This window comes from Abramis brama (genome assembly GCF_963993115.1).
Source record: "Abramis brama genome assembly, chromosome: 7".
In the NCBI taxonomy this organism is placed as follows: Eukaryota; Metazoa; Chordata; class Actinopteri; order Cypriniformes; family Leuciscidae; genus Abramis; species Abramis brama.
Genome location: NC_139969.1, coordinates 18,875,635 through 18,901,567, shown reverse-complemented (window position 1 = coordinate 18,901,567; position 25,933 = coordinate 18,875,635). Strand labels below are relative to the sequence as shown.

General features: G+C 36.2%; 1 protein-coding gene across 2 annotated transcripts; it reads left to right on the top strand.

Annotated features, from left to right (window-relative positions):
- Window positions 1-161: 161 nt before the first annotated feature.
- myom1a (myomesin 1a (skelemin)) lies at window positions 162-25,694 on the top strand. Of its 2 annotated transcripts, XM_084120917.1 has the most exons (38): window positions 162-320; window positions 1,017-1,204; window positions 3,914-4,039; window positions 4,479-4,656; window positions 4,860-5,017; window positions 5,114-5,206; window positions 5,410-5,498; window positions 6,084-6,119; window positions 6,310-6,471; window positions 6,648-6,809; window positions 7,595-7,736; window positions 7,810-8,009; window positions 8,111-8,167; window positions 9,599-9,723; window positions 9,805-9,988; window positions 10,560-10,734; window positions 10,925-11,046; window positions 14,381-14,577; window positions 14,776-14,902; window positions 15,596-15,771; window positions 16,038-16,152; window positions 16,253-16,409; window positions 16,723-16,829; window positions 17,106-17,150; window positions 17,349-17,485; window positions 17,601-17,745; window positions 18,495-18,554; window positions 18,630-18,697; window positions 18,792-18,917; window positions 21,540-21,611; window positions 21,854-21,941; window positions 22,577-22,615; window positions 22,763-22,868; window positions 23,082-23,245; window positions 23,997-24,033; window positions 24,285-24,307; window positions 24,557-24,612; window positions 24,700-25,694. In XM_084120917.1, exons 2-38 carry the CDS (start codon window positions 1,071-1,073, stop codon window positions 24,952-24,954), a joined length of 4,443 nt encoding a protein of 1,480 aa, XP_083977043.1. In that variant the 5' UTR covers window positions 162-320; window positions 1,017-1,070; the 3' UTR covers window positions 24,955-25,694. The 2 variants fall into 2 exon arrangements, with proteins under 2 accessions (XP_083977043.1, XP_083977044.1); XM_084120918.1 differs by lacking the exon at window positions 21,540-21,611.
- The last annotated feature ends 239 nt before the right edge of the window (window positions 25,695-25,933 follow it).

The following is a 25,933-nucleotide window of genomic DNA, read 5'->3' as shown; positions in this document are numbered from 1 at the left end:
ACGCCACGAGGAGGCCTACAACAGCAGTCTTATTAAAATGATGTTACGTTGCTTTTGTTGTGTTTAGAAATTGAATTACGCGCGTTTTCAGTGTTCATGCTAAAACTGCCTGCCGCCTGGTCAGGGTCTATATTTAACAGACCCAGTGGCCATACAAGGTCGTGCCTGTACGCCACAATCTGCAGAGTGGCAGCATTATTTTTGTTCAGCATAGTCCCGTCCTGTCGGCTGCCCCATACCCGCCGCCGTGCCTGGATTTTCACTGGCTTCTCATTTTTTTGGAGTTTGTTCCTTCTTTTTGAAAAACCAACTTTGACCTGGTAAGTGACTTTATATTTCTCACAGAGGCTAGCCCTTTCTCAATAAGGAAGTCATGTTTAATTCATCCAATTGTGTGTAATAGGTCAGTGTGGATTTATGAATTAGTTGCCATCACAACAGACAAAACTAGTTGCTAATCTTTTGTGGTCTGATAATGTACTTTAAATACTAGGAGTTTTAATTAATTAACCAGTTTTAATTTTTACATTAATATGCTTTTATGATGTTAAATAATTTTAGTTATTTAAGTCCTTTTAATTATTTATGCCATTATAATTTGAAGAAGAATGTTTATGTTACTATTCTGAAACTGCAAACAAAGATACATAGTCAAATGTATTGGATATGTGTGTTGGCCCATACATTATTTCCAAATAGTCAATGTACTCTCAGAAAAAAATGTGCAAAAATTGTACATTTAGGGGTACAACGGCTTGTCAATGAGGCAGTGCCCTTAAAAGGGACATCATTGTAACTTATTTACCACTAAAAGGTTCATAGTAGTACCTTAAGGGTTCGTATCACTACTCTAAGGTACAAAGATGTCCCTTTAAGGGTACTGCCCCAGTGACAAGCTGTTGCACGCATCACTTTTTTTCTGACACTGTAAATTCATTATCAAAATTGTAAGTGTTTGCAGTCAGGTGTTGTTTTTTGTGCATTTGAATTAACATTCATTGGGAATTGTACTTGAGACTGCAAGCGGAGAAAAAAAGGTGTCCTTGGGACGATCTAAAAAGCACCTCAGGATGTCAGAATCCTTAAAACTTCAAAAGGAACAGCAGCAACGGGACCTTGAGACGCGTTATGAGAGCAGCTATCACCACAGCTCCCTGTCATCTGTTAGCCGCCAGTCTTACGCTGCTTATGTGGGCGGCCATGGGTAAGAGGACATATAGGGGACAGTGTCCCTGTGCTCATGCTGCCCTGAAGAATGGTCCCTGTAGAGCAACCCCCTCACAAGCACTGCTTTTTAGACAGATACCAGTGCTTTTATAACACATTACATGCTGCTTATTTGAAAATGTGTGCATCAAATGAAGTAACAACACCATAACCCTTTCATTATAACCTTATGATGTTTGTTTGCTTTAAAACAGATCAGCACAGTACCTCCAGAAACATCTTTGTGGTTTTTGTGTTGGGAACTATGAGCCTAATGTTATGTTACAAAGAACTAAGTACGCTAATGCATTTTCTTTCATTATCTGTTATCAGCTTCACTTTGTGATGACCACAAATGACATCAGTGCTTAGTGATCGCAATAACAAAACAATCACAACTAAAGCCAATCACAACATAGTTTCTAAAAAATCTAATCATACAGAAAGACTTTTTCTATGACATTTGCAGAGATGTATCATGTTTTCATCTTTTTTTAGTTGCTGAGTAGGCTAAATAATCATTGGTGGTTTTATATGGATGATATAGTGCGCAACAGTTCCAGAAGCAAAAAATCTGCTATGGTTTTTTAAGCTATGGAGTCATTTTCTCCATAGATTAATTGATTTTTTATGATAACATATAAACCTTTCAAGCAATGTTAAGAGATGATATATGCTTTTGTAGAAGCTTAACGTCAGTGTCATTTCAGCTATAGTTTGTAAAAAGTTGTTTAATAGTCAAATACCTGTTGAATAACTTCAACATCACTTCACCAGTCAGAGAAGTTGTTGCTGCCATGGAAATGAATATTGATTCTAAAGTGCTCAGCAGCAACCGCACACTCCTGTGACTCCTTGGAGATTTTTCAGACACTCTCAAACTACTATATTGTGTATATCAGAATGTGTAGTTAATCGGTCAAACAGATGTGCTGCCTCGAGCTCACTTCATTGGTTGAGCCTGTTGTGACTGACTGATTCTCACAGTGTTTACACTAATATTAGTTTTTAATGTTGTGATTCATCTCTTCTCTAGTTGGTTTGGTTCATACTCATAGCTTAAATCTTATACGAACATACATGGGGAAAACACTTATAAGAAATAAGCTTGCTGAGTGTGCTGGTGCTGCTGTGCTCTATTACAGAAGTGTTTGAAGTGTTTTTAAAAAAAATCTATTTAGGTCAGAGACTTTTGTTATAGAGGAACATATGTGCCATTGAGGACTGCACTCTGTGGCAGGAAGAATTTGAGCCTCTGTGGGAATGGGCCAAAGTTATTAATGGTCTCTGAAGGATTATTTTTGGTCACTGGAAATTGAAATCACAGTAGTTTAGCTGAACTGTAACTGTACATAAACTGTCCAACACTTTGCTGCTTGAGCTGCTTTAAATGGATAGTTCATCCAAATATTAAAATTCTGTCATAATTTACTCACACTCATGTCATTCTAAAACTTAATTCTGTAGAACACAAAAATATATTTTGAGAAAGTTTTGAATTAATTTGTCCATACAATGAAAGTCAATGGGGTCCAATGTTGGTTGGTCAGAGCAATCTTCAATGTCTTCTTTTGTGTTCCACAGAAGAAAGAAAGTCATACAGGTTTGGAACGACATGAGGGGGAGTAAATAATGACCGAATTTTCACTTTTGGGTGACCTTTTAGGCAGAATACCGAGAAAATGATGCAGAACACTATAGGTGCTCTCTGATATCTGATATTGTCATATTTTTTTTTACCAGTTATGACAATTTTTTCTGATGGTTGTTATTTGTGCTCCTTTAAGTATGACAAACCAAACACTCTTTACTCTGATATGGTTAATTTCATTTTTTAAACTTGTCGAATGTTCTTGACAGCAATTCTGAATTGTTGTAATATATGTAAATATTTCTGATTAATCAACTTATAATCTTGTATTGTTTAGCCTATAGTCGTTCAAGAGAACAATTAGCAAAATATGACAGCACTTTGTATTATTGTATTTCTTATGAAACAATATTCTGATAGACTGGAAGCTGCTATAATCCTAAAATATTTTGTAATAGTGTTAAAGATTAAAGGTTAAGTCTCTCAGATCACAGACAGAGCTCTATGATTTATCTATAAATCAGTCCAAAGCCTGTAATGTTGTTGGCAGTAATGAATGAGTGTCAGGATCATATACGATTTATCTCCTGCTGACATGACATTTCAAGTATGTTTATTTCCAACTGGTCATGATAATTCTTTTACCAACAATCAACAAAAATGAGCATAAAGTTAAGATAAAACTTTTTTGAGGAACAATGTAACATGTATAACTATTATGGAGTAAAAAAATTTGCTCTGTATATTGGTTTAATTGCTTTTTCTAAAGGGCTGCTTATTTCAGGCTTTTTACATATTTTTTTAATTATTTATTATTATTATTTTTTTAATGCTTAATTTAGTGGGTGTCTGTGCTAATATTTACTTTATACTAACGCACTAAGATTGACTTTCAACTGGCTCTATTCCATCCTATTCCATTAACCCTGCTGAAATATTCAACGTTTTGTTCCATTAGCGTTAGGAAACTATGAAGAAAAATAAACAACTGAAATTTTTTGATGGAATAATGGAATAAAGTATTTTCATCCATTTCCAAAATAGTGGCTTTGATCTTTTTTGCCATATAATCCTACTGTTTGTTTTTTGAAATTGCTGATGTTAACTGTTGTTTAGGCACAAGATCTCAGGGAAGAAGGAGAAGAAACTGAGCGCGCTCTCCAAAAAAGAAAAGCGTTCACACCTGGCAGTGGACACTGAAGACGAGGTCATTGGATACGTTGTGCCAGTCTTCAGAAGCAGGTGATTGCATAGTGCAATTAGGTTGTCTGAAATAACTTGGTTATTGTAGTTGATGTGGAATGTTTGCTTGCAAATGTCATCTAATTTTATCAATTAATTTTGACAAACTAAAGGGGACATGCCTTTATGATTTGCTAATTTAAATGTAACTTCTCATATTTTAGATCCTATTATAGATTTTATTATTTTGTTTTTATATGTAATTTTAGTTAAAGTTTTAGTAATCTTTGGTGTTTTTGTCATTTTTTATTTATTTTATTTCAGTTTTAGTTACATCAAGTACATCAAGTTACACTTAATGAAAAAAGAAATGTTATCTTGGCAACTTGCTGAAATAAGTACCTCTAGAACAGTTACATCTAACATGGAACTCATTTGTCAAACAGTAGTAGTCAATTTTTGGCCAGACTGTGCTCATTAACTTAATCCTCTGGATTAGTCATTTGGCCACCCAGGATCTGATGGAGACTCAGGAGGAGGTGAAGGAAGAGGGTGTGGGGTATGTCGTCATGAGGAACCTGTTCTCCAGGGAGACCGACTTCAAGATGAAAACCGTGAAGAAGACCAGAGAGACCAGTATGAGAGAGTCTGCTGAACGCCTGACTCTGAAGAAAAAGGTTTGACCTTATATGTTTAACAAGATGCTTGTGTAAAACATTGTGCCTTTAAATGTTAAAAAGGTTAGTGCAACTTTTTGTATGTCAGAACTGTATTTTGAGCATTATTGTACAGAGGTTATTCATACTGATTTTTCTGACAGTGTCAGTATTTATATGATTGTTTTATCCCAGGGTCTTAATTTTTTTTTTTTTTACTCAAGATACATGAGAAAGCAGAATTCCAAAAGAAGATGAATCCAGACAGTTTGACTCACCCCCCAGAGTTTATTGTGAAACCACGTGGCCAGACCGTGTGGGAGGGGAAGAGTTTGACGCTGCACTGCACTGTGGCTGGATGGCCCAAACCCCGCGTGGCCTGGTCAGAAACACTTCAGGATAGATATAATCATTAGTCATTAAACCAATGTTTAATTTAACCCTGTTCTGTTTCCCTCCGTCTAATTCTGCTTTTCAGGTACAAAAACAATGTTTTAATCGATGCTAAGGCTCACCCTGAGAAATACTTTGCAGAGAGCCAATACAACATGCATTCTCTGGAAATTAAGAAGTAAAGAAAGTTTTTATTTATTTGTTGAAGTTTTTTGGGATTCTTTATTATAATACACTAAATGTGTGGGATGATTTAATTTAGTAGTAATACCAGAGGGATGCAAAAAGATAAACAATAAGGGCACGGCTGTTACAAACTGCATAATTTTTTATTTTGTTGAATTGTTGAAATTATATCATAATTATTCTTGTGGGTTGCAGCTGTAATTTTAGCGACACTGCTGAGTACGGGATCTCCGCACTCAACGTGAAGGGAGAAAGTTCTGCGTTTGCTTCTGTCATTATTAAAAGTGAGTATTTTTTAATGCATTTCAAATCTTAAAACATTTTTCACATTTTTAATAAGTGTTTTACATGTGTTCAAAATCATACTGGTGTGGATTGACAGCTCAGATCTTGGCTTCATATAACAAGTCGATATTTTTCATTGACCTGAATTATTTTAGAAGTACTGTAATGATGTATATTTTTAGTTAATAAAGGTCATAATCAAGGGGTCATTCTGCAGTGCATTTTTTTTGTCTACATTATTATACTGGATGAAGAAACCGTGCTGTGTGCACCTACACTAGTGTGTAACTCTGGTCTGGTTTACACCTGCTGTCCTCTTGACATTCTATTTTAAGACTCTTACAGCACCTCAGTATGCCTTGTGTTATTCTAGAGCGTCTTTTCACTGCCTCTGCATAGGCTAATGCTATGAAATGTCTTGACTGGATCTTTATTATTTAATACATAAAGCTACATGTAACATTTATGTGCAAGGTCAATTTCAATATTTATAGGGAAAAAGATGGTTCTGTTTGCAATGCAGCATTCAGTTATGTAGTTTCATTTAAAAGCACCAAAAGTTTATTTGCACTTTCATTTTAAAGGATTCAAAGAAGGAGAAGAGGTGGTTGAAAGGCCCCGTAAGTTTCCCATACAACTTTATTCTTTTTTTTATTTTTGCAGTTGGACTCATATAAAGTACATGAACCTTTATATGAGTACAAATGTAATGTTTTGACCTTTACAGTAAATTGTAATAATATCTTTATTTGAATGTATAATAATATAATTCTTTGACCTTTTAGTTGTTTCTATTCATATTCTGCTCAGATGGTTACAGCCCTGAATATGGTGTGACCTTCAACACTGCAATCATTGACAAGTTTGACGTTTCTTTTGGCCGTGAGGGAGAAACCATGAGTTTGGGCTGTACAGTCATTGTCTACCCCACTGTGAAGCGCTACCAGCCAGATATACTGTGGTACAGAAATGGTAGGTATGAATGTATTGCACCATGTAGTTATTGTGCATCTTAAAAAGCTACTTGCAAATTCACTGAAGCATAAGTCACCATCTCCTAATCACTTTCGTCCTCTGTGTTATTTATTTGCAGTACCCATTGATTAAAGTGCAGTTTACAGTCTGTAATGATCCCTTTTCTTAATCAGGTGTCGTCTTGTCACCTTCTAAGTGGGTGCACATGCACTGGAGTGGTGAGCGAGCCACTTTGACTCTTGTGCATCTGAACAAAGAAGATGAGGGTCTCTACACCCTGCGTGTCAACACCAAGTCAGGCTTTAACACCCACTCTGCCTATGTGTTTGTCAGAGGTGAGTCCAATCTGCACATTTGTGCTGAGTAATCTTAAGTTGTCTCATTTCACTATGAAAGGCAATGTCTTATTGTCGGTGCACAAGTTGTGGTGCACTGTATCTTTAAGAAGTGAGTTGCTACAGTGTTCGGTTTCTCTCTGGGAATGTTGCTTCTATCTTTGGTTGATGGCACTAAAGACAGCCAGTGTGAAGAACAAGTTACACTATCGTTCAAAAGTTTGGGCCCTGTAACATAAAAAATATATATATATACTTTTATTCAGCAAGGATGCATTAAATGGATTTAAAAAATCTCTTACCGTAAAGAGAACTATAAAAATATTTCTATTTCAAATAAATGCTGTTTTAAACTTTGTTCATCAAAGAATGCTGAAAAAAAATGTACCATGGTTTTGCCATCACAGGAATAAATTACATTTTAGAATTGGATAAAACTAAAAATCCATTATTTTAAATTGTAATTAAAACAGAAATAAAATGTTAATGTCTAATGTTTTTATATATTTATTTATGAATAAAAATCGAATTATATCCACATCAGTGGATTTTAGAGTTGTCGTTGGCTCAAAAATGGGATGTGTTTTTTCCAGAAGTATTATACAAATGTTTTTTGGAAGTATCTTTTTGAAGCTTATATGATAAGATCATTAAAATACTTCCTAAGTTAAGAGAGAGCTGAAATTAGCTAGCTGTGTTCACAGAGTGGAGGCGTTGTCGTGTATCTTACTTTGCCATAATTAGATATGACAGCAGGGCGCTAATCAAGCTGATTTGTGTTTCAGATGCTGATGTGGAGGAGGAGGGGGTTCCTGTTGCTCCTCTTGATGTGCGTTGTCATGATGCTAATAAAGACTATGTGGTTGTTACCTGGAAGCAGCCTGCAGTGGAAGGCAGCAGTTCCATTATGGGCTACTTCATTGACAGGCGAGTCATATGCCACCAGCATTGGGATCACAAAGCCCATGTCAGTGCTCCTTATTTAAATATTTCTTTACAGGTTGGAGGTTGGCACTCATCATTGGACCCAGTGTAATGACACTCCGGTGAAGTATGCCCGTTTTCCTGTCACTGGGCTTATTGAGGGCCGCTCCTACACCTTTAGGGTGCGAGCCCTCAACAATGCTGGTGTGAGCCGTCCGTCCCGGGCCTCTGACACCGTAGTTGCCATGGACCCATCAGACCGGGCCCGTCTTAGAGGTGAAGGATATATGTAAAAGAATAACTACTGAATGGCGAAGAATAAAAACTGAAGAACAAAGACAGTCAGTTTTGCTTATGAGTATTATTTTTTTTCACAGCTGGCCCTTCGGCTCCATGGACGGGAATGATCAAATTCACGGAGGAAGATCCCACGGGTGAAATATTACACACACAATTTGTCTAAACTACTGTTCAAAAGTTTGGGGTTGGTCAGATTTTTTGAAAGAAGTATCTTATGCTCACCAAGGCTGCATTATTTGATCAAAAATACTGTAAAAACTGTAATATTGTGAAATATTATTACAATTTAAAATAACTGTTTCCATTTTATTTATTCTAAACTTTAATGTATTTCTTTGATGGCAAAGTTAAATTTTCAGCATCATTATCTTCTTCGGTGTCACATGATCCTTCAGAAATTGTTCTAAAATTCTGATTTGATGCTCAAGAAACATATTCTTATTGCTGTTTAATATTTTTGTGTGAACCATGATACTTTTCAGAATTCTTTAATGAATAGAAAGTACAAAAGAACACGTTTTGTAACGTTATAAATTATCTAAATGTCATTTTTGATCACTTTAATATGCCTTTGCTAAATAAAAGTATTAATTTTTTTTTTTTTAAATCTTAATAACCATACATTTTGAACAGTAGTGAAAAAAAACTAAATGCTGAAAACTAAAATCAATTGTATTAAATGCTACAAGTAAATTTTAGCATCACAGAAATATAATGTACAGATTTGTTATGTTACATTTAACAGTGTTAAATGTACTGTGTTATTTAAATAAATAACCACTATTGTGCATCTCTAATATGGAGCATATATTAAAGGGGTGGTTGAATATGATTTCACTTTTCTAACTTTAGTTAGTGTGTAATGCTGCTGTTTGAGCATGAACAACATCTGTTAAGTTATGACGCTCAAAGTTCAAAGCAAAGGGAGATATTTTCTTTTAAAGAAATCGTTTTTTAAGGACTACAACAAACGTCTGGTAGGGACTACATGACATTCCTCCCGGGTTAGTGACATCACCAACCCTAAAATTTACATAAACCCCGCCCCCGGAACACGATTTATAGATTATCAAGATAGAATATGCTAATCAATGACTAGAAGATAACTACACATAAGCTACATAAATTCACAGACTAACCATTCAGAAATGTTGTCTACATGTTGTCACTTCTTCTCGAGTCTCTCCATCTTTCTGACTTCGGTTTGAACATAAAAGGCTAAAAGTTTTTAAAATATCACTGCTTCACTGTGTGAGGTAAAAGGACACCGCCCCCTGTGCTGGGAGCAGCTCATTTGCATTTAAAGGGACAGACACAAAAATGGTGCGTTTTTGGTCGCCCTCAAGAAGTGACAATTTTAACATACTATATAAAAATATCTGTGGGGTATTTTGAGCTAAAACTTGACATACACACTCTGGGGACATCAGACTTATTTTACATCTTGTGAAAAGCGCATTATACCACCCCTTTAAGAAAACACATCTGGCCAAATCTGATTTCATGTTATAAAATAGGATATTTGCTGTGATTGTATGAAGCATTATTTCTCTTGTTTCTTTCAGTGGGTGTGGTCCCTGGTCAACCTACTGACCTGGCTGTCACTGAGGCGACTAAGAGTTACGTGGTCCTGAGCTGGAAACCACCAATCCAGAGAGGACACGAGGGTGTCATGTATTATGTGGAAAAGGTTAGGCAGAATGTAAACAGTTTAAAGTATTTGATTTCCCCTTGTATGTTTATCACATTTGAGACTAACATCTATTCCCAGTGTTTGGTGGGTACAGACACATGGCAGAGGGTAAACACTGGGATGCCAGTGAAGTCCCCCCGTTTTGCCCTGTTTGACCTTGCTGAGGGTAAATCCTACAGCTTCCGTGTCCGCAGCTGCAACTCTGCTGGAGTTGGAGAGCCGTCGGAGGAAACTGGGGCGACTACTGTGGGAGACAGATTGGGTGAGTATTAGCACTTGACACGACAAAAGAAAATAGGTTAGTGACACATGTTCTAGACTGCATAATAGATGGTATGTTTCAGTACTTCTGTGACAAGTGCCTCAAAGGTTGTACACTTGTATATTATACACATTCTAATCCTTCAGAAACAATCCATGGCAATGAATTTTGGACGGTACTAGTAGTATCAGTTCAGGAAAGAACTATTCAAAAGATTGCGGTCCGTAATATTTTATTAATCATTTTATTTAGTAAGGACACATTAAATTGATCAAAAGTGACAATACAGACATTTAGATTTCTATTTCAAATAAATGCTATTAGTTTGAATATCAAATAAACCTGGAAAAAAAACTATTATGGTTTCCACAAAACTATTAAGCAGCATAACTGTTTTCAACACTGATAATGTAAGAAATGTTTCTTTGGCACTAAATCTGCATATTATAATGATTTCAAAAGAACAAAAAAATGTTTTCCATGATTGCCATGATCCTGTAAATATAAGCGTAAGTATGACATGCCTTAAAACTGGATGAACTCTTAAAACTCTTGTTTTGTTTGTTTTTAGACCTGCCCTCTGTCCCAGGGGCTGTTGTTCCCATCAGAAACACTGACACTTCAGTGGTTGTGTGCTGGGGGGCATCTAAGGAGGTTAAGAATCTGGTGGGCTATTACATTGAGGTCAGCGTCAATGGCAGCGGTGTGTGGGTTCCTTGCAACAACAAGCCAGTCAAAGGCACTAGGTATGCCAACCAGGGGCTGACTAGGAGCTCTGAGATAGAAAATTGCTATAAATGTGCATTGTTATTAAAATTAGAGAGTTTTTTCAAATAAAAAACAATAAAACATCTAATGTAGATATTTATACCAAGCTATTGTTCTGTCACTGGTCATAACATGTCTTGAAACTTATCAATTTCTTCTGGTGTGCAGGTTTGTGTGCCATGGGCTGAACACTGAGGACAAATGCGTGTTTAGGGTGAAGGCTGTGAACGCTGCAGGATACAGTGGAAGCACCGCAGAATCTGAGGCCTGCATTGTGCAAGCGAGCATTGGTGAGTATTGCTGGTGCCAGTAACAGGCCAAGTACCCCTTGGTGGATATAGAGACTGAGCAGGGTACAAAGTTGCATGGCATGTAATTTACAAACTTAGTTTTGATGTTTACATTGAAAAGCCATTCAAATAGTTTTATTTCGCATTTTAATTTAGCTCTAAGGCACAATTAAATATTTAGCTAAACTTTAGCTTTGGTTTAAATTAAACAAAAACACTATATTAATTATTACTATTATTGTTACTACTACTACTACTAATAATAATAATTTTGATAATAACAAAAGTTAAAGTTTTTTAAAATGTTCAAAAAAATTTAATGTATGTAATGTTTTATATTAAAATGCATGTTGTCTATTGTTGTAGCTTTGGAAAAGAAACACTTTAAAAAACTTTCCTTGATTTGTGCCAGCACTTAGCACCATAATGTCCCATACAAAATCATCCTCCAGATTCAATCTATATGTGGAATATCTTCTTGCGTAGCCTCCAATGCTATCCTGAAGTCACCATTATATATAATGGCTGTGCTACTCATACTTTGCATATTAGTTTTGCCAAGCTAAAAAAACATAAAAATAAGCCTGCAATGCATGCTGCATTAAGATCTTATTAAAGCAAGTCCTGCCTCTGAATGCCCTGCCCTGCTATCAGTACTCCTTTAAGGAGCATTACCTGAGTGTATCCTGCGTGACACAAACATCCAGGTACTAAGATTAACAAAGCAGCCATGTAAAAGAGACTATAGGGGTATTTTGTTCACTTTCCCAGAATGTAAAACACATGTTGACTGAAAATCGGACAGTGTGCCTTGTGTGTTGTCATGCAGGTGTGTCTGTGCTGTATGTTTCGTGAATAACTGCAGGGTGTGTGATGCAAACCCATGCATGAGCAAGTTGGGTGGTAGAACAAGTTGAGCGAAGGTCATCTTGCATCCTTAGCACAGTAAGTATAAACCTGCTCAGACTTTGAAAAATCTATGTGTATCATTATACAGTGAGGAAAATAAGTATTTGAACACCCTGCTATTTTGCAAGTTCTCCCACTTAGAAATCATGGAGGGGTCTGAAATTGTCATCGTAGGTGCATGTCCACTGTGAGAGACATAATCTAAAAAAAAAAATCCAGAAATCACAATGTATGATTTTTTAACTATTTATTTGTATGATACAGCTGCAAATAAGTATTTGAACACCTGAGAAAATCAATGTTAATATTTGGTACAGTAGCCTTTGTTTGCAATTACAGAGGTCAAACGTTTCCTGTAGTTTTTCACCAGGTTTGCACACACTGCAGGAGGGATTTTGGCCCACTCCTCCACACAGATCTTCTCTAGATCAGTCAGGTTTCTGGGCTGTCGCTGAGAAACACGGAGTTTGAGCTCCCTCCAAAGATTCTCTATTGGGTTTAGGTCTGGAGACTGGCTAGGCCACGCCAGAACCTTGATATGCTTCTTACAGAGCCACTCCTTGGTTATCCTGGCTGTGTGCTTTGGGTCATTGTCATGTTGGAAGACCCAGCCTCGACCCATCTTCAATGCTCTAACTGAGGGAAGGAGGTTGTTCCCCAAAATCTCGCAATACATGGCCCCGGTCATCCTCTCCTTAATACAGTGCAGTTGCCCTGTCCCATGTGCAGAAAAACACCCCCAAAGCATGATGCTACCACCGCCATGCTTCACAGTAGGGATTGTGTTCTTGGGATGGTACTCATCATTCTTCTTCCTCCAAACACGTTTAGTGGAATTATGACCAAAAAGTTCTATTTTGGTCTCATCTGACCACATGACTTTCTCCCATGACTCCTCTGGATCATCCAAATGGTCATTGGCAAACTTAAGACGGGCCTTGACATGTGCTGGTTTAAGCAGGGGAACCTTCCGTGCCATGCATGATTTCAAACCATGACGTCTTAGTGTATTACCAACAGTAACCTTGGAAACGGTGGTCCCAGCTCTTTTCAGGTCATTGACCAGCTCCTCCCGTGTAGTTCTGGGCTGATTTCTCACCTTTCTTAGGATCATTGAGACCCCACGAGGTGAGATATTGCATGGAGCCCCAGTCCGAGGGAGATTGACAGTCATGTTTAGCTTCTTCCATTTTCTAATGATTGCTCCAACAGTGGACCTTTTTTCACCAAGCTGCTTGGCAATTTCCCTGTAGCCCTTTCCAGCCTTGTGGAGGTGTACAATTTTGTCTCTAGTGTCTTTGGACAGCTCCTTTGGTCTTGGCCATGTTAGTAGTTGGATTCTTACTGATTGTATGGGGTGGACAGGTGTCTTTATGCAGCTAACGACCTCAAACAGGTGCATCTAATTTAGGATAATAAATGGAGTGGAGGTGGACATTTTAAAGGCTGTTTTACTAACAGGTCTTTGAGGGTCAGAATTCTAGCTGATAGACAGGTGTTCAAATACTTATTTGCAGCTGTATCATACAAATAAATAGTTAAAAAATCATATATTGTGATTTCTGGATTTTTTTTTTTTAGATTATGTCTCTCACAGTGGACATGCACCTACGATGACAATTTCAGACCCCTCCATGATTTCAAAGTGGGAGAACTTGCAAAATAGCAGGGTGTTCAAATACTTATTTTCCTCACTGTATGTAACGGACAGGCGGGGAATCTCACAAAGAATATCCTCAGTCATAAATTTAAAAATACTAAAATATACAATTTATTATATTTAAAATGTGCACTTTTATATTATTTTTATTATAATTAAGCACATGTTTTGCCCAATTTGTTATTAGTGTAATGTGAACACTGTATTACAATGTGAAAACTGTATTACAGTAATGAAAATGGACACATAGTAATACCTATGAAATAAATTATATTTTTGTTAAATATGAATATCATTTTTATTTCTTATTTATTTTTCACATTACAGTTGGATACTGAGAATGTGAAAAAAGATTCATTTTATTAATGCAATATGTAAACTAAATCTAACTTTAATATTTTTTCATAACGAGAGCGGCATGCTTACAGACTAACTGATTTTGTGAAGATCACAAGCAATGTTTGCCTGTAATAATTGAATGTTGTGAATTAAAATGTTGTGAAGTTATTATTTTGACTGCATTGTTCAAAGAAAATAAAATGCAGAATGTGTGTATAAAGTAACATGATTTTGTTTTAAGAGCACACAACAGCTAAACTTCAAGTCATCAGACTTTGAAATGCTGATGTCCTGCAATGAAGATACACAACAGATCTTGTGCTCTTTCGGGAAGAATGTGCATTAGTTCTTTGTTGGGGTAACAGATGTAAAACTGTCAATGGGTGAATGGGTTGTTGGGCTAAACTAAGTCTTATCCTTCTATAGCGGTCCCAAGCCCTCCCACCGGTGTGACCCTTCTGGAGAGGGTCCGTGACTACATGGTGCTGGGGTGGCAAGCTCCTGCTAATACTGGTGGAGCAGACATCAGAGGTTACTACCTGGACTACAGAACAGTGAAGGATGGAGTCACAAGCAAGTGGCATGAACTCAACCTCCAGGCGGTCACTGGCACATCTTATAAGGTAGGTCATGATATCAGTGTTGGATTTAAGAAATAAAAACACATTTGGAAAACAACACATTTGACATTTTTGCTTCTAAAATTTGATGAAATTAACATTTAGGATGACAATGCTTATGATGCTGAAGATTGAAGACCAACACTGATGGTAGTGAATAACTGTTTTTCCTCTTTCTCTCCTACTGTCTCTTTGACTTAGGTGACAGACCTGAAGGAAAACAAATTCTACCAGTTCCAGGTGCGTGCATTCAATCAAGCTGGTATTAGTGAAGGCTCCATTCCCACTGTCAGCCTGGAGTGCAAGGAATGGACTGTTGCTGTTCCAGGTAAACCAGTCAGCATTTATATTAGGCAATGACACTTTTATAGACATACATTCTTGTTTAAATCAGTAAATGCGAGAGATTATAATGGGGAAAAGACAGACCACTCGTAGAAAAACGATTGGGAGAAAAAATCGTAATGCTCAATATGTTATATGAGCTATAGGAGTGTAAATTGGCTTTTTGAGTTAGTTTACTCTAGTACAGTGGTTCTCAACCTTTTTTACTCTCAATGCCTCCTATTATCCACACCAATATTAAAGGCCCCATGACTTTTTCATCTGTTCACGATTTCCTGGCTAAGAAGCTGATAAAATAGAAAAAAAAATATATTCATTATAAAATAAATTATATTAGTTATTTTTTACAGGTTTAGAAATCACACTATGTAAAATCGTACATTCAGGTTTTTTAAGACATTGAGAACACTATTTCTTCAAAGAAAAACAAACAGTTGTTGTTGAGGGTGATCAGGGTCACAGTGTGTAGTGAGCCAGGGTCCTTACTGTCCTTACCAGTGCCCGAATTCATGTACACAATATACTGATTCATGACCTAGGAAGCTAGGGAGTTGATTGAGATCCTCCCTAAATTTAATCAACAGCAATTACATGATCAGGTTTATTTGTCCATTTTACCTGAAGTGATGTATGACAGGTGTTTCTTTGTGTGCATTTTACTTTTCAACAAACCCAGGCCCAGCTTGTGGCCTCCGTGTCCAGGAGGTACGTAAAGACTCCATGGTGCTTCTGTGGGAACCGCCAACATTCGATGGCCGCAGTCCTGTGACTGGATATTATGTGGACTATAAGGAAGAGAATGGCAAATGGAGATGTTTCCAAGAGAGATCCACAAAACATACTTACATGCAGGTATTAAATGTGAAATTTCTTAAAGCGACTGGGTTGGTTCTCAAACTTAAGTCATTTTGTTTTATGCAGCTCATGTTTGTGGAGACAGAGCTGTTCTCATGGTGTAATTTCTAGCCAATTTCCTGCAACTGGCTTTAGTTTTAATTATGTTTTTGTTATGTGTCTTTATTTTTTGTGTCGAGACATTTAGTTATTATTCATAAGAACAGAAAGAACAAAATGTCAGAGGGCTTCTCACTCATAATAGTTTTCTCTGTTAAATAAAGTTATCTGGTCTACAAGAGGGTGTTTCATACAGGCTGCGCATCCATGCTAAGAATCTGGCAGGTGTTGGAGGACCATCAAAGCCAACAGATGCAATTTTGGCTGAGACCCGCCCTGGTGAGAATTTATTCAAGGACATGGATATAGCTGTGTCATAGAGGAAAACACCTGTCTATCTCCACCTGCACTTCTGATTTCTTTACACATGGTTACACAGGCACCAATGAGATTGTGGTGGATGTGGATGACAATGGTGTGATCTCTCTGATCTTTGAGTGCTCCGATCTTAAAGAAGACTCCCAGTTTGTGTGGTCTAAAAACTATGAGGCCTTCACTGACACGTCTCGTCTTACCATTCAGACTGCTGGGGGCAAGTATGTTGACTTCTGAACTGTCTAATATAGTCATGCAAAGTTTTATTAACTCACAATGTTTTGCTGAGTATTGAAACTTTTGGAGTTGAGTATTGAAAGTATTGTACTTTTAAAAATAAAAAACAACAACAACAACAAATACCCCATTCAGGTTTCTCTGACAATCAGAATCCAACAGATATTACTGAAGCTTTAACCTTGTATTTATATTATATTATATTAATTATATACAGAATATTACGATTAACTATATCTGCGAGTCATTTTTTTTATGCATTATTTTTGACAGATCCATTAATTTTCCTTTATGTAGGTCCAGAGCCATCTTTAATGACCCGTCATTGGATGACTTGGGCATTTACTCCTGTGTGGTGACCAACACTGACGGTGTCTCTGCCAGCTACACGCTCACTGAGGAAGGTGAGTCACTTTCCTTTAATACACAATCGCAGCTGGTGATATTCCATCCCATTATATTTCTTTGAGTGACGCTCATGCTTAAGAAGGGAACATAAGGAGATCACTGCTTCTCAGCATCAGCTGGAGTGTACAGCAGCTGCAGATTTCTTTTCCATAAACAATAAACAAATGGTTCCACACAACAAATAATTCACCTCAGTAATTTTCTCTTAGGGTCCAGTGAGAAAAGCACATAACATAAGTTTGATTATATGAAATGTTGTTTACTTTTTGTAGGACTTAAGCGCTTGTTGGACATCAGCCGTGACCACCAGTTCCCCAGTAAGTGGTTTAGCTAGTAGTAGACCAGCTGCAGATTTGTATATATATATATATATATATATATATATATATCTCTTGTGTATATATTATTGTGTGTTTATTATATATAATATGCTGTGTATATTACAGTATGCATACTTAATATGCATTTACCACTCAGTAGATTGTTATAGGTTAATTGTGAGCAATTTTCTTCAGTAATTCCCTTCAAAAGTGAAATGGCCATTGAGCTACAGGAGAAGGGCCGTGTGCGCTTCTGGGCCGAAGTTGCCAAGTTCACTTCTAACTGCCAAGTGGAGTATGTCTTCAATGATAATATCGTCCATGAAGGAAAGGTACGAGATATCAGAACATTTTAGCTCAAATGGACTTTACAGACATTATTTATCAAACAGTCTTGTACAGCATACATGAACATGTTTTGTTTCTTTTGCTTGTCAAACTCTTCAGAAGTACACAGTGAACTTTAACAAGACTACTGGCATCATTGAGATGTTCATGGACTCACTAGAGGTTACTGATGAAGGAACCTTCACATTCAACCTTGTTGATGGCAAAGCAACTGGTCGCACCAGCTTAGTGCTTATCGGAGAAGGTGAGGCCATGTCTTTATTTGTTTTGTTTTTTTGCCTATAGCATAATTGTACAAAGTCAAACTAATAAAAAAAAAAAAAAACATATAGGCAAATGTCTGAGACCAAATGCTTCCATTTCATAAATCGTAATTTCTAAATCATAACTACTACTAATATATAATATTAGTATTATATATATATTATATATATATATATATATATATATATATATATATATATATATATATATATATATATATATATATATATAATATTATTATATTATAATAATAATTAAAATCAATATTTTATTATAGAACAACTTAAGTGAAAAATTTGTGACAATCATACAAACAGAATTTTTTATATTTTTCATTAATTTCACATCATGACTTTTCTGGGGGGGTTTTTGTTTGTTTTTTAATTAATTAGATTAGATTAATTAGATTGAATCCCATATTTTGGCCCCACCATATATTTGTGGTCATTACCTGATCAAATATAATTTTGCTGCAATCCTAGCATAAACCAATCTCACTAGAACACCGACCTAATAGAGCTTTATTTGAGTATGTCCTTTAGGGGGCAGAAGAGTACCATTTACAAATTTACAGCTCCAAATACAAATGATCTAGACAGGTGGGCTGACAATGTGTTGTGTTCTAGCTCTGGGAAATGCTTATGAATGGCCTCTAAACAGTATTCGACACTCAAAATGAGCTGTTTTCTGCATGCTTTGATCATTTATTTTTATAATGCTGTTTTACAGAGTTTGCTGAGCTTCAGAAGAAATCTGAGTTTGAGAGAGCAGAGTGGGTCAGAAGGCAAGGTACGCTGTCCTTACACTGTCTTTTTTGTATTAAATCATATTTAATTTTTTCTAAGAATATTCTCCCACACACAGGTCCTCACTTCGTTGAGTATCTTAGTTTCGAGGTCACCCCAGAATGTGATGTGCATCTGAAATGCAAGGTAAGGCTCTAGGATTCAAAGGTAGGCACATGTAACCACCTTTCAGTGCTTCGGGTTGAAAAGATACTTGTTAAAATTCTTTCTCATGCTACAGGTTGGAAACATCAAACCTGCCACTGAGATTGCCTGGTTTAAGGATGGAATTGAGATTGAAGGGGATGATGAGGATGCCAAGAAGATCGGAAAATCTGATGAAGTGTTGACCTTTGACATTGGCAAGGTCAGACTATTATGGGGCTGTTTTTGAGCTGGGATTCCAGCATTCATATGATTTTTATAATGAATGCATTTTTGCTAGATGCAGTATTATATAGTACATATGCTACAGACTCTGCTATGCTACGCTAAAAACCACTCTCCTCTCTGACACACGGATTCATAAATGATGAGATATTTGCATAGTACTGGAGAATATTTGTTCTCTTCCTTAAGGAGATTTAATTTACCCTTCATGAAAAGTAATAGCTAATGTTTAAAATCAACATGAAATGAAACTTTACCGTATTTACTTTCTGAATACATGGTCCTGGTCTAATTTGTGTATTATTCATCCATACTTTTTCCAGAAATTCATCTTTGTAATCTTTTATCCAAATTTAATAACTTACTCCACCTTACTTCTATTTTCCGCTACTTTTTACTCATTGTAAAAAATCTTATAGCAATAATAGTAATAAATAAAATTAAAATCGCACATTATGGAAGTAAAATAGCCAGGTAAATATGAAATGGCATATGAATGGGGATACAATTGTTGCACTATTCCAAATAAATAGATTAAGATCCACAAATAAATGAAAAAGGTTTCACAAAAATCTATAAAATTCACAAATAAAAAAAAATAAAAAAAATTCAAATATGTTTTATGTCACAAACACAACTCTGCCTGGCGTTCATTTGTGAATCTCTTCTTGTGCATTTTTGGATCCTCGCACGCATTTGTAGATTTTGAAACACTTCTAACGTCAAGACGTGCAGACAAATCCACAAATAAGTGGACTCCACCCACCGTCTACTTAAGCCAGTCAGATAACAGCCACATTGCGCTGACCAATCATAGCATGTTCTCGCTACAACCAATCACACTTGCCTTTAAACTCGTGGCGCCACGGTTACAGATTCATTTTGCACCCCTGAAACAAGCAACTGTATTCTATGTACGCTTCGTTCAAACTGAGCTGAAGTGCTTTTTGTGTGGTTAAAACACCCGTTTCCAAAAGATTATTAGAGTTTAAGGCTTTATAAACTCAATGAATCAGGATAAACTCAGGATTATACACAAATTATGATCATTCACAGATCCCGAGCATCATGATCAGTAACACCCTCTCAACACCAGACACAAACGGCGCGACACAGTGCGTCAAAAGCAAATAGTATCAATTATATTCAATAATAATACTGTCTACACTGGACGCGACGCAGCGCAGTGCGACACGATGATTCACCGACAGTAAACGGATGCCCGTTCTACTTCTGAAGGACTACACAAATGATTTGCACATTTGCACGTGTCCAGTGTATAGAGCCTCACACAGGGTAGACATGATGTAAGACATGGCACAACGGCTGATTTTGCCTTTAAAAGCACAATCGTGGTGAAAAATATAGGACATAATATCATGTTTAATTCCAAATATGACCATCAGTGATTTAACCGTACGAGCCTCAGCATCACTGCAGCTGTACTGGGGTTTTGTGAATGGATAATGCAAATAAAAATCTTGCAATGCTGAAAAATACATCTTTGCTTTTATTTTGGATGCTGTCAGTAACTTTTACAATCAAAAACTATTAAGTCTGATTCATATGAAATATTATTTGTGTGTTCAAGTGTTTTAACCGATAAATAAATGCATATCGCTTGTCTGCTGGGCGTTTCACTTTTAAATGCATGATGATCTCTTTGAAATGCAACAACCTGCCATACGTTTAAAAAGAACCCACCTATATTTTCTCTACAAACAAAGGGATTCATACTACATGTAGTTAATGTTTAAAATACTAATTATAATGCTCTATAGATCGTTATATCCAAGGAGCTGCGCATATGCGTCATTAAAACTGCTTCACTGAAGAAGTAGGAAACGCTGTTGGCTGTTGTGTGACAGTAATTTCACCTATTACATAAACTTGCATGTTTATCATGAGGTTGAATCCAATTATTCATTGGTCAGCTACTTAAAATCCACAAATGCGTGCGGGGATCTACAAATGCACAGGAAGCGATTCAGAAATGAATGCAGAGTTGTGTTTGTGACATGAAACTCATTTGTACTTTTTTTTTTTTCAAATCTGATTTTATATATTTGTGAATTTCATACATTTGTGAATCTCTTTACATTTTTTTGTGAGTCTCAATATATTTATTTGGAAAAATGCAATAATTCTACCCCATACATATTGCACCTATGTTGGATACAATATTCTTTTATTATGTTTTTCATGTCCTGTACTTTGAACAGACAGGATGCATAACCTATTAATTTATGTATTATATTTATCAACATTTATGTCCATATATCATAAATATATGGTTCTTCCGTGTGTGAACCTTGGTTTAAAGGGAAGGCAGTTCCTGAAATCATTCAGATTCGGATGGCAGTTTGTAAAGTAATGGAAATTATCATTATGTGCCATTCTGACCTCCATTTTGCAATATTAATTAGTTATAAATATTGAAAGCCATCTTAGTTTGACTGAATTCAACTACCAATAAGGTGCCAGTCCAGATGGACTGAGAGAGGGGTGGATTTAGTGCATGCTGCAGAAGAGAGGCAAACTCCCTTGCCAATCCAGTAGGGGGCGCTGGCATTAACCGCAATGTTTGTTTAATTCACAGCTTGTTATTAAGAGTGAAAAGGCACAACGGAAAAAGAAAACTGAAACCGAAGAAAGTCCAAGCAAGCCAAAAGTCTGGAGCGTTGATTTATAAGTTGCCATCAATGTCACTGTGTTGTTATTTGTGATGGTGCTGTCTTTTCCTCTCTTACTCTGTTGGCCTGCAGCATCTTCCGCAGGAGAAAAGCATGGCTTTTCGGTCTTTCCTGTTTTGTTTATTTAAATGTTGTTCAAATATGTTTTAACTTCTGATTTGTATTGATAAAACTAGTGCCCAGTATCTATGCCTGACTGCTCCCTCAATTCCCCCAACAGATTTCAAAGAAAGATGCAGGAGTGTATGAGGTTAAACTGAAGGATGAAAGAGGAAAGGACAAAACTTTGCTGAACCTGACAGATGCAGGTAGGAACTACTTTGTCACCAGGGTTGATAAAAATTCTGAATTTAAGGATTGGCTCCCTTTCAGTCCATGAGATGGAATTTGCATCGAACTGGCCACATCACACAGGATGTTAAATTAGAATTTGAATTGGAATGACAGGAAGTGGAATTCACTCATTTGCAATTCAAAGAAATTCAGCACAGACACACAACAGAATTTCATTAGTCCAGCACTGCAACAAAATTGGATATATATATATATATATATATATATATATATATATATATATAAACACTGTTACAAGGGTGATTCAAATACAATGGCTGAGGGAGTGATGGCAAATTTGACATCATTCTTTCTTCTGACCAACATAAGCAATCTCTCTATAGTTTTTCCCTCTTTTGGAAAGTCATGGAAGGTCTGTAACTGATTTTGTCTTCTGCTATTAAAGCAAATGGAAATAAAAAAAAGTATATTTGCTGTCATCTCCCATTCACCACTATAGAAGTTTATAGTTTCCGCTTCTGAGAACCCCTTAGAAAATATATCAAATTTAATATATCATCGTTTATTCTTTGCATCTTGTTTGTCATAATCAGTAAATGTAGATTTAATTTTTTTTTGTGATTTTGTGATCTGATTTTTTTCTCAACAGGTTATCAAGCAGTGCTGAACGAAGTGTTTAGAGTTATTGGTAAGTGTTCTGCCATCAATCGTTCACCACTCAGTGTGATTGAATGTACAGTAACATGATTCTCCATTACGAATGTGCTCTCAAGCACTTGGATTGAATCAATGAATGTCATGTAATTTTCATGCATTTGTTTCTCTGTTCTTGTAGCCAACTCTTCTACTGAGGTCAAGATTATGAGCACTGAACATGGAATCATTCTCTACTCATTTGTTGTGCACTATATTGAAGATCTCCGTGTTGGCTGGCTTCACAAGTAGGCTTACTGCCCGCCTTCTCTATCCACTAGTGTCTGTGGTTTTTTTTTATGTGATTTAGTGTCACATTAAACTTAAAATTACATAATTTCTTCCAAAAACCAATCCAGTCCAAAGTTTTGTCAATTTGTTTGCTCACTGTACCATATAACCACATGAAACTATGGCCAATGACCTTGTATGTTTTCCCCTTTGTTTCTAACTGGTACCAGAGAATCAAAGATCTCCCACTCAGACAGAGTGCAGTGTGGAGTCACTGGAGAACAGCTGTGGCTCAAAATTAACGAGCCCACCGAGAAGGATAAGGGCAAATATGCCATTGATATCTTCGATGGCCAAGGCAGCGTCAAGAGAGTTCTTGACCTGTCAGGACAAGGTAAGAGCTCAGGTGTTTCAACACACAGGGCCTTGCAGTCCTTCTGCATTCATTAGAGGATGTACCCTAGTGAAAAATTAAAATGTATTTGAATTACATTTATTTTATGCTAAGTATACTACAAATACATTTACATATCTATGTACTTAATATAAATACCCTGCAATTGCACTTTTAGTATACTAAATTGGTATACTTAAAGTCTGCTAAATTGGAACTAATTTTGTACTTAATGCACGTTAGTTATCCGGAAATAGGGCTGAGGTCCAACTAAAGATATACTTAAGTATATTTGATTGTGCTAAAGTGGAACTCTTGGAAGTATACTTTAGGTACACTTTAAATATCTTGCAGACTGATATTATACAGAGATCATACTATCCTTACTAATAGTGATAATAAAACACATTTTAGGCTTAATATTAAGAAATGTGCATTGTGCCTTTAAGAAGTGCTCCAAATAAAGTTTAATTATAATATTTATATCAGTAAGTCTCAAGCGAAATGTCAGTAAATATGTTATTGGATTTGTAGTATACTTAGAATGAAATAATGTATTTTAAATACATTTTGGTACATGTGTTTTTTTCACTAGGGTAGCCAAATTACTTTTAAGTTTACTGTAATTTATTATATTTATTTTTATTATAATTTTTAAGTTTTTATATATATTTAAAAATATATATATTTTTTTATTTACATACCTGGTACTGCCTTTTATATTATTTTTCCCTGTCATTCCACTGCATAGTATGGGAGGAAGCATTTGAAGAATTCAAGAGACTGAAGTAAGTTTAAACTAAACCATCATATTCTATTAATGTGACAAGGATGTGTTATCTATCTCTTTTTCCATGGTCAAGACCTTCTTGCATAAGCTGTCACAATCACAACAATACTAAAATAGACCACCCATGAGTGCGTGCAGTGAAGCATTTCCTGATATTGAAAAGTGTGAGAAGCATGTATTACCTTTGCAGTCACTGACACTATTTAAAGACCTGAATAACTGTGTGTTTATCTCTCTTTCCTTCCTTAGGGCGGCGGCCATAGCAGAGAGAAGTAAGTGATTGTCTTTGTGTACAGATATCAAAGCAAGCTATACAAGCAATCCAATCTAACATTTCACTTGCAGAATTATTATTCTGTTTAATAGGCGTAATAAATATACCTAAATAAATATTTCAGACAGCTAGGAATGCAGTTCATTTCTTTAGAGAGAACAGATAACGATTTACTTCATCATGAAAACATAACATTTAAAAAAGCTTCTTGAATCTGCAGTTTATTAAATGATTTGTGTATCTATAGACCGTGCCCGTGTGGTAGGTGGCCTGCCCGATGTAGTCACCATTCAGGAGGGCAAGGTAATACAATCAATCATGTGCATCACATTTCTTAATGAGTTTATTGATAATGTGGTCTAACATTTTATCCCTCCTCGCCCTTTTCAGTCCCTCAACCTCACTGGCAACGTGTGGGGTGATCCGGTTCCTGAGGTCAGCTGGATGAAGAACGAAAAACCGCTGGTGTGTGATGAGCACTACACACTGAAGTTTGAGCATGGCAAGTTTGCCAGCATCACCATCTCCGCTGTTACCACAACCGACTCTGGGAAATATGCCCTGCTGGTGAAGAACAAGTACGGCACAGAGGCAGGAGCATTTACTGTCAGTGTCTACATGCCAGATGATGAAGCGGAGAAGTAGTAGTAAAGACGCACAGAGGGAGAGAGAGTTTTAACAAATGACCAGTATACCTTTCAAAGCATTTTAATTCAAAGCATGCACACCCACAGTGCAATATGATATGGTTTTACTTTAAATAAACTTGTTTGTGGTTAAAACAACTGAAGGAATTTGGGCAAGTTATGCCTGGATTTACTTCTGGGTTTTTCACACTATGCTTAACCCTGGGTTAAAATATTTTTTAACCCAGGGTTAACTATACTCTACTGGGTTAAGCAATGTTTCACATTTGTAAGGAGGTTAGGAAGGTTATGAAGCCCTGCTTCAGAAGTGTCAACCCCAAATTGTGGTGCCAATGCCAAACGTGTACCATGTGAATTGCTAACTTAGGCTAATCTATTAAATCATGTGGAAAAATTTACATATTGAGGTGTTGACCTCAAATTGTAGTACCAAAGGTATGCAGTCTAAATTTCTAATGTATAAACCTTATAAAATGCGGCCATTTATTAATCCTGGGTTAACAATTTTAAGTGTTCAAAGCCCATTTAGCAACTGAAGATATATGTATCTCATTGCTTTATATAATCACAATGCACCTGCTGCAGGTAATAAAGACAATATGAACATTTAAAATGCGTTTTGAATTAAAAAGCTTTGGGTGTTGCTTTATTTCTAAGCATAAACTGGAATGTAGTGCAAAATTAGTGTGTATCTCAACTGTCATCTCATTTTAATTAAAATTGGTGTAGTTTCCAGTGTGAATTTACTGTTTTTTGACAATGTATCATATTAAAAAATGGCCTAAAATTCACATTTAAAAGTAGACAATGTTAAAGTTGTCTAAAGGTTGCTAAACCAATGGAATTTTAGCAAATCCAATTCTCTCAAAAAAAAAAAAAAAATCTGGATAAATAGTCTCATTTTTGGTTATATGTCTGCTTAATCTTGCTTAATGCATATTGTGGCTTTATATGTAAACATAAACCTAGTAAATTAA

Coding starts and splice junctions, on each gene's coding strand:
- myom1a (XM_084120917.1), top strand. CDS start 1,071: ATGTCAGAATCCTTAAAACTTCAAAAGGAACAGCAGCAACGGGACCTT. Junction 17,151..17,348: donor CCGTGACCACCAGTTCCCCA/GTAAGTGGTTTA, acceptor AATTTTCTTCAG/TAATTCCCTTCAAAAGTGAA. Junction 21,612..21,853: donor AAAGTCCAAGCAAGCCAAAA/GTCTGGAGCGTT, acceptor TTCCCCCAACAG/ATTTCAAAGAAAGATGCAGG.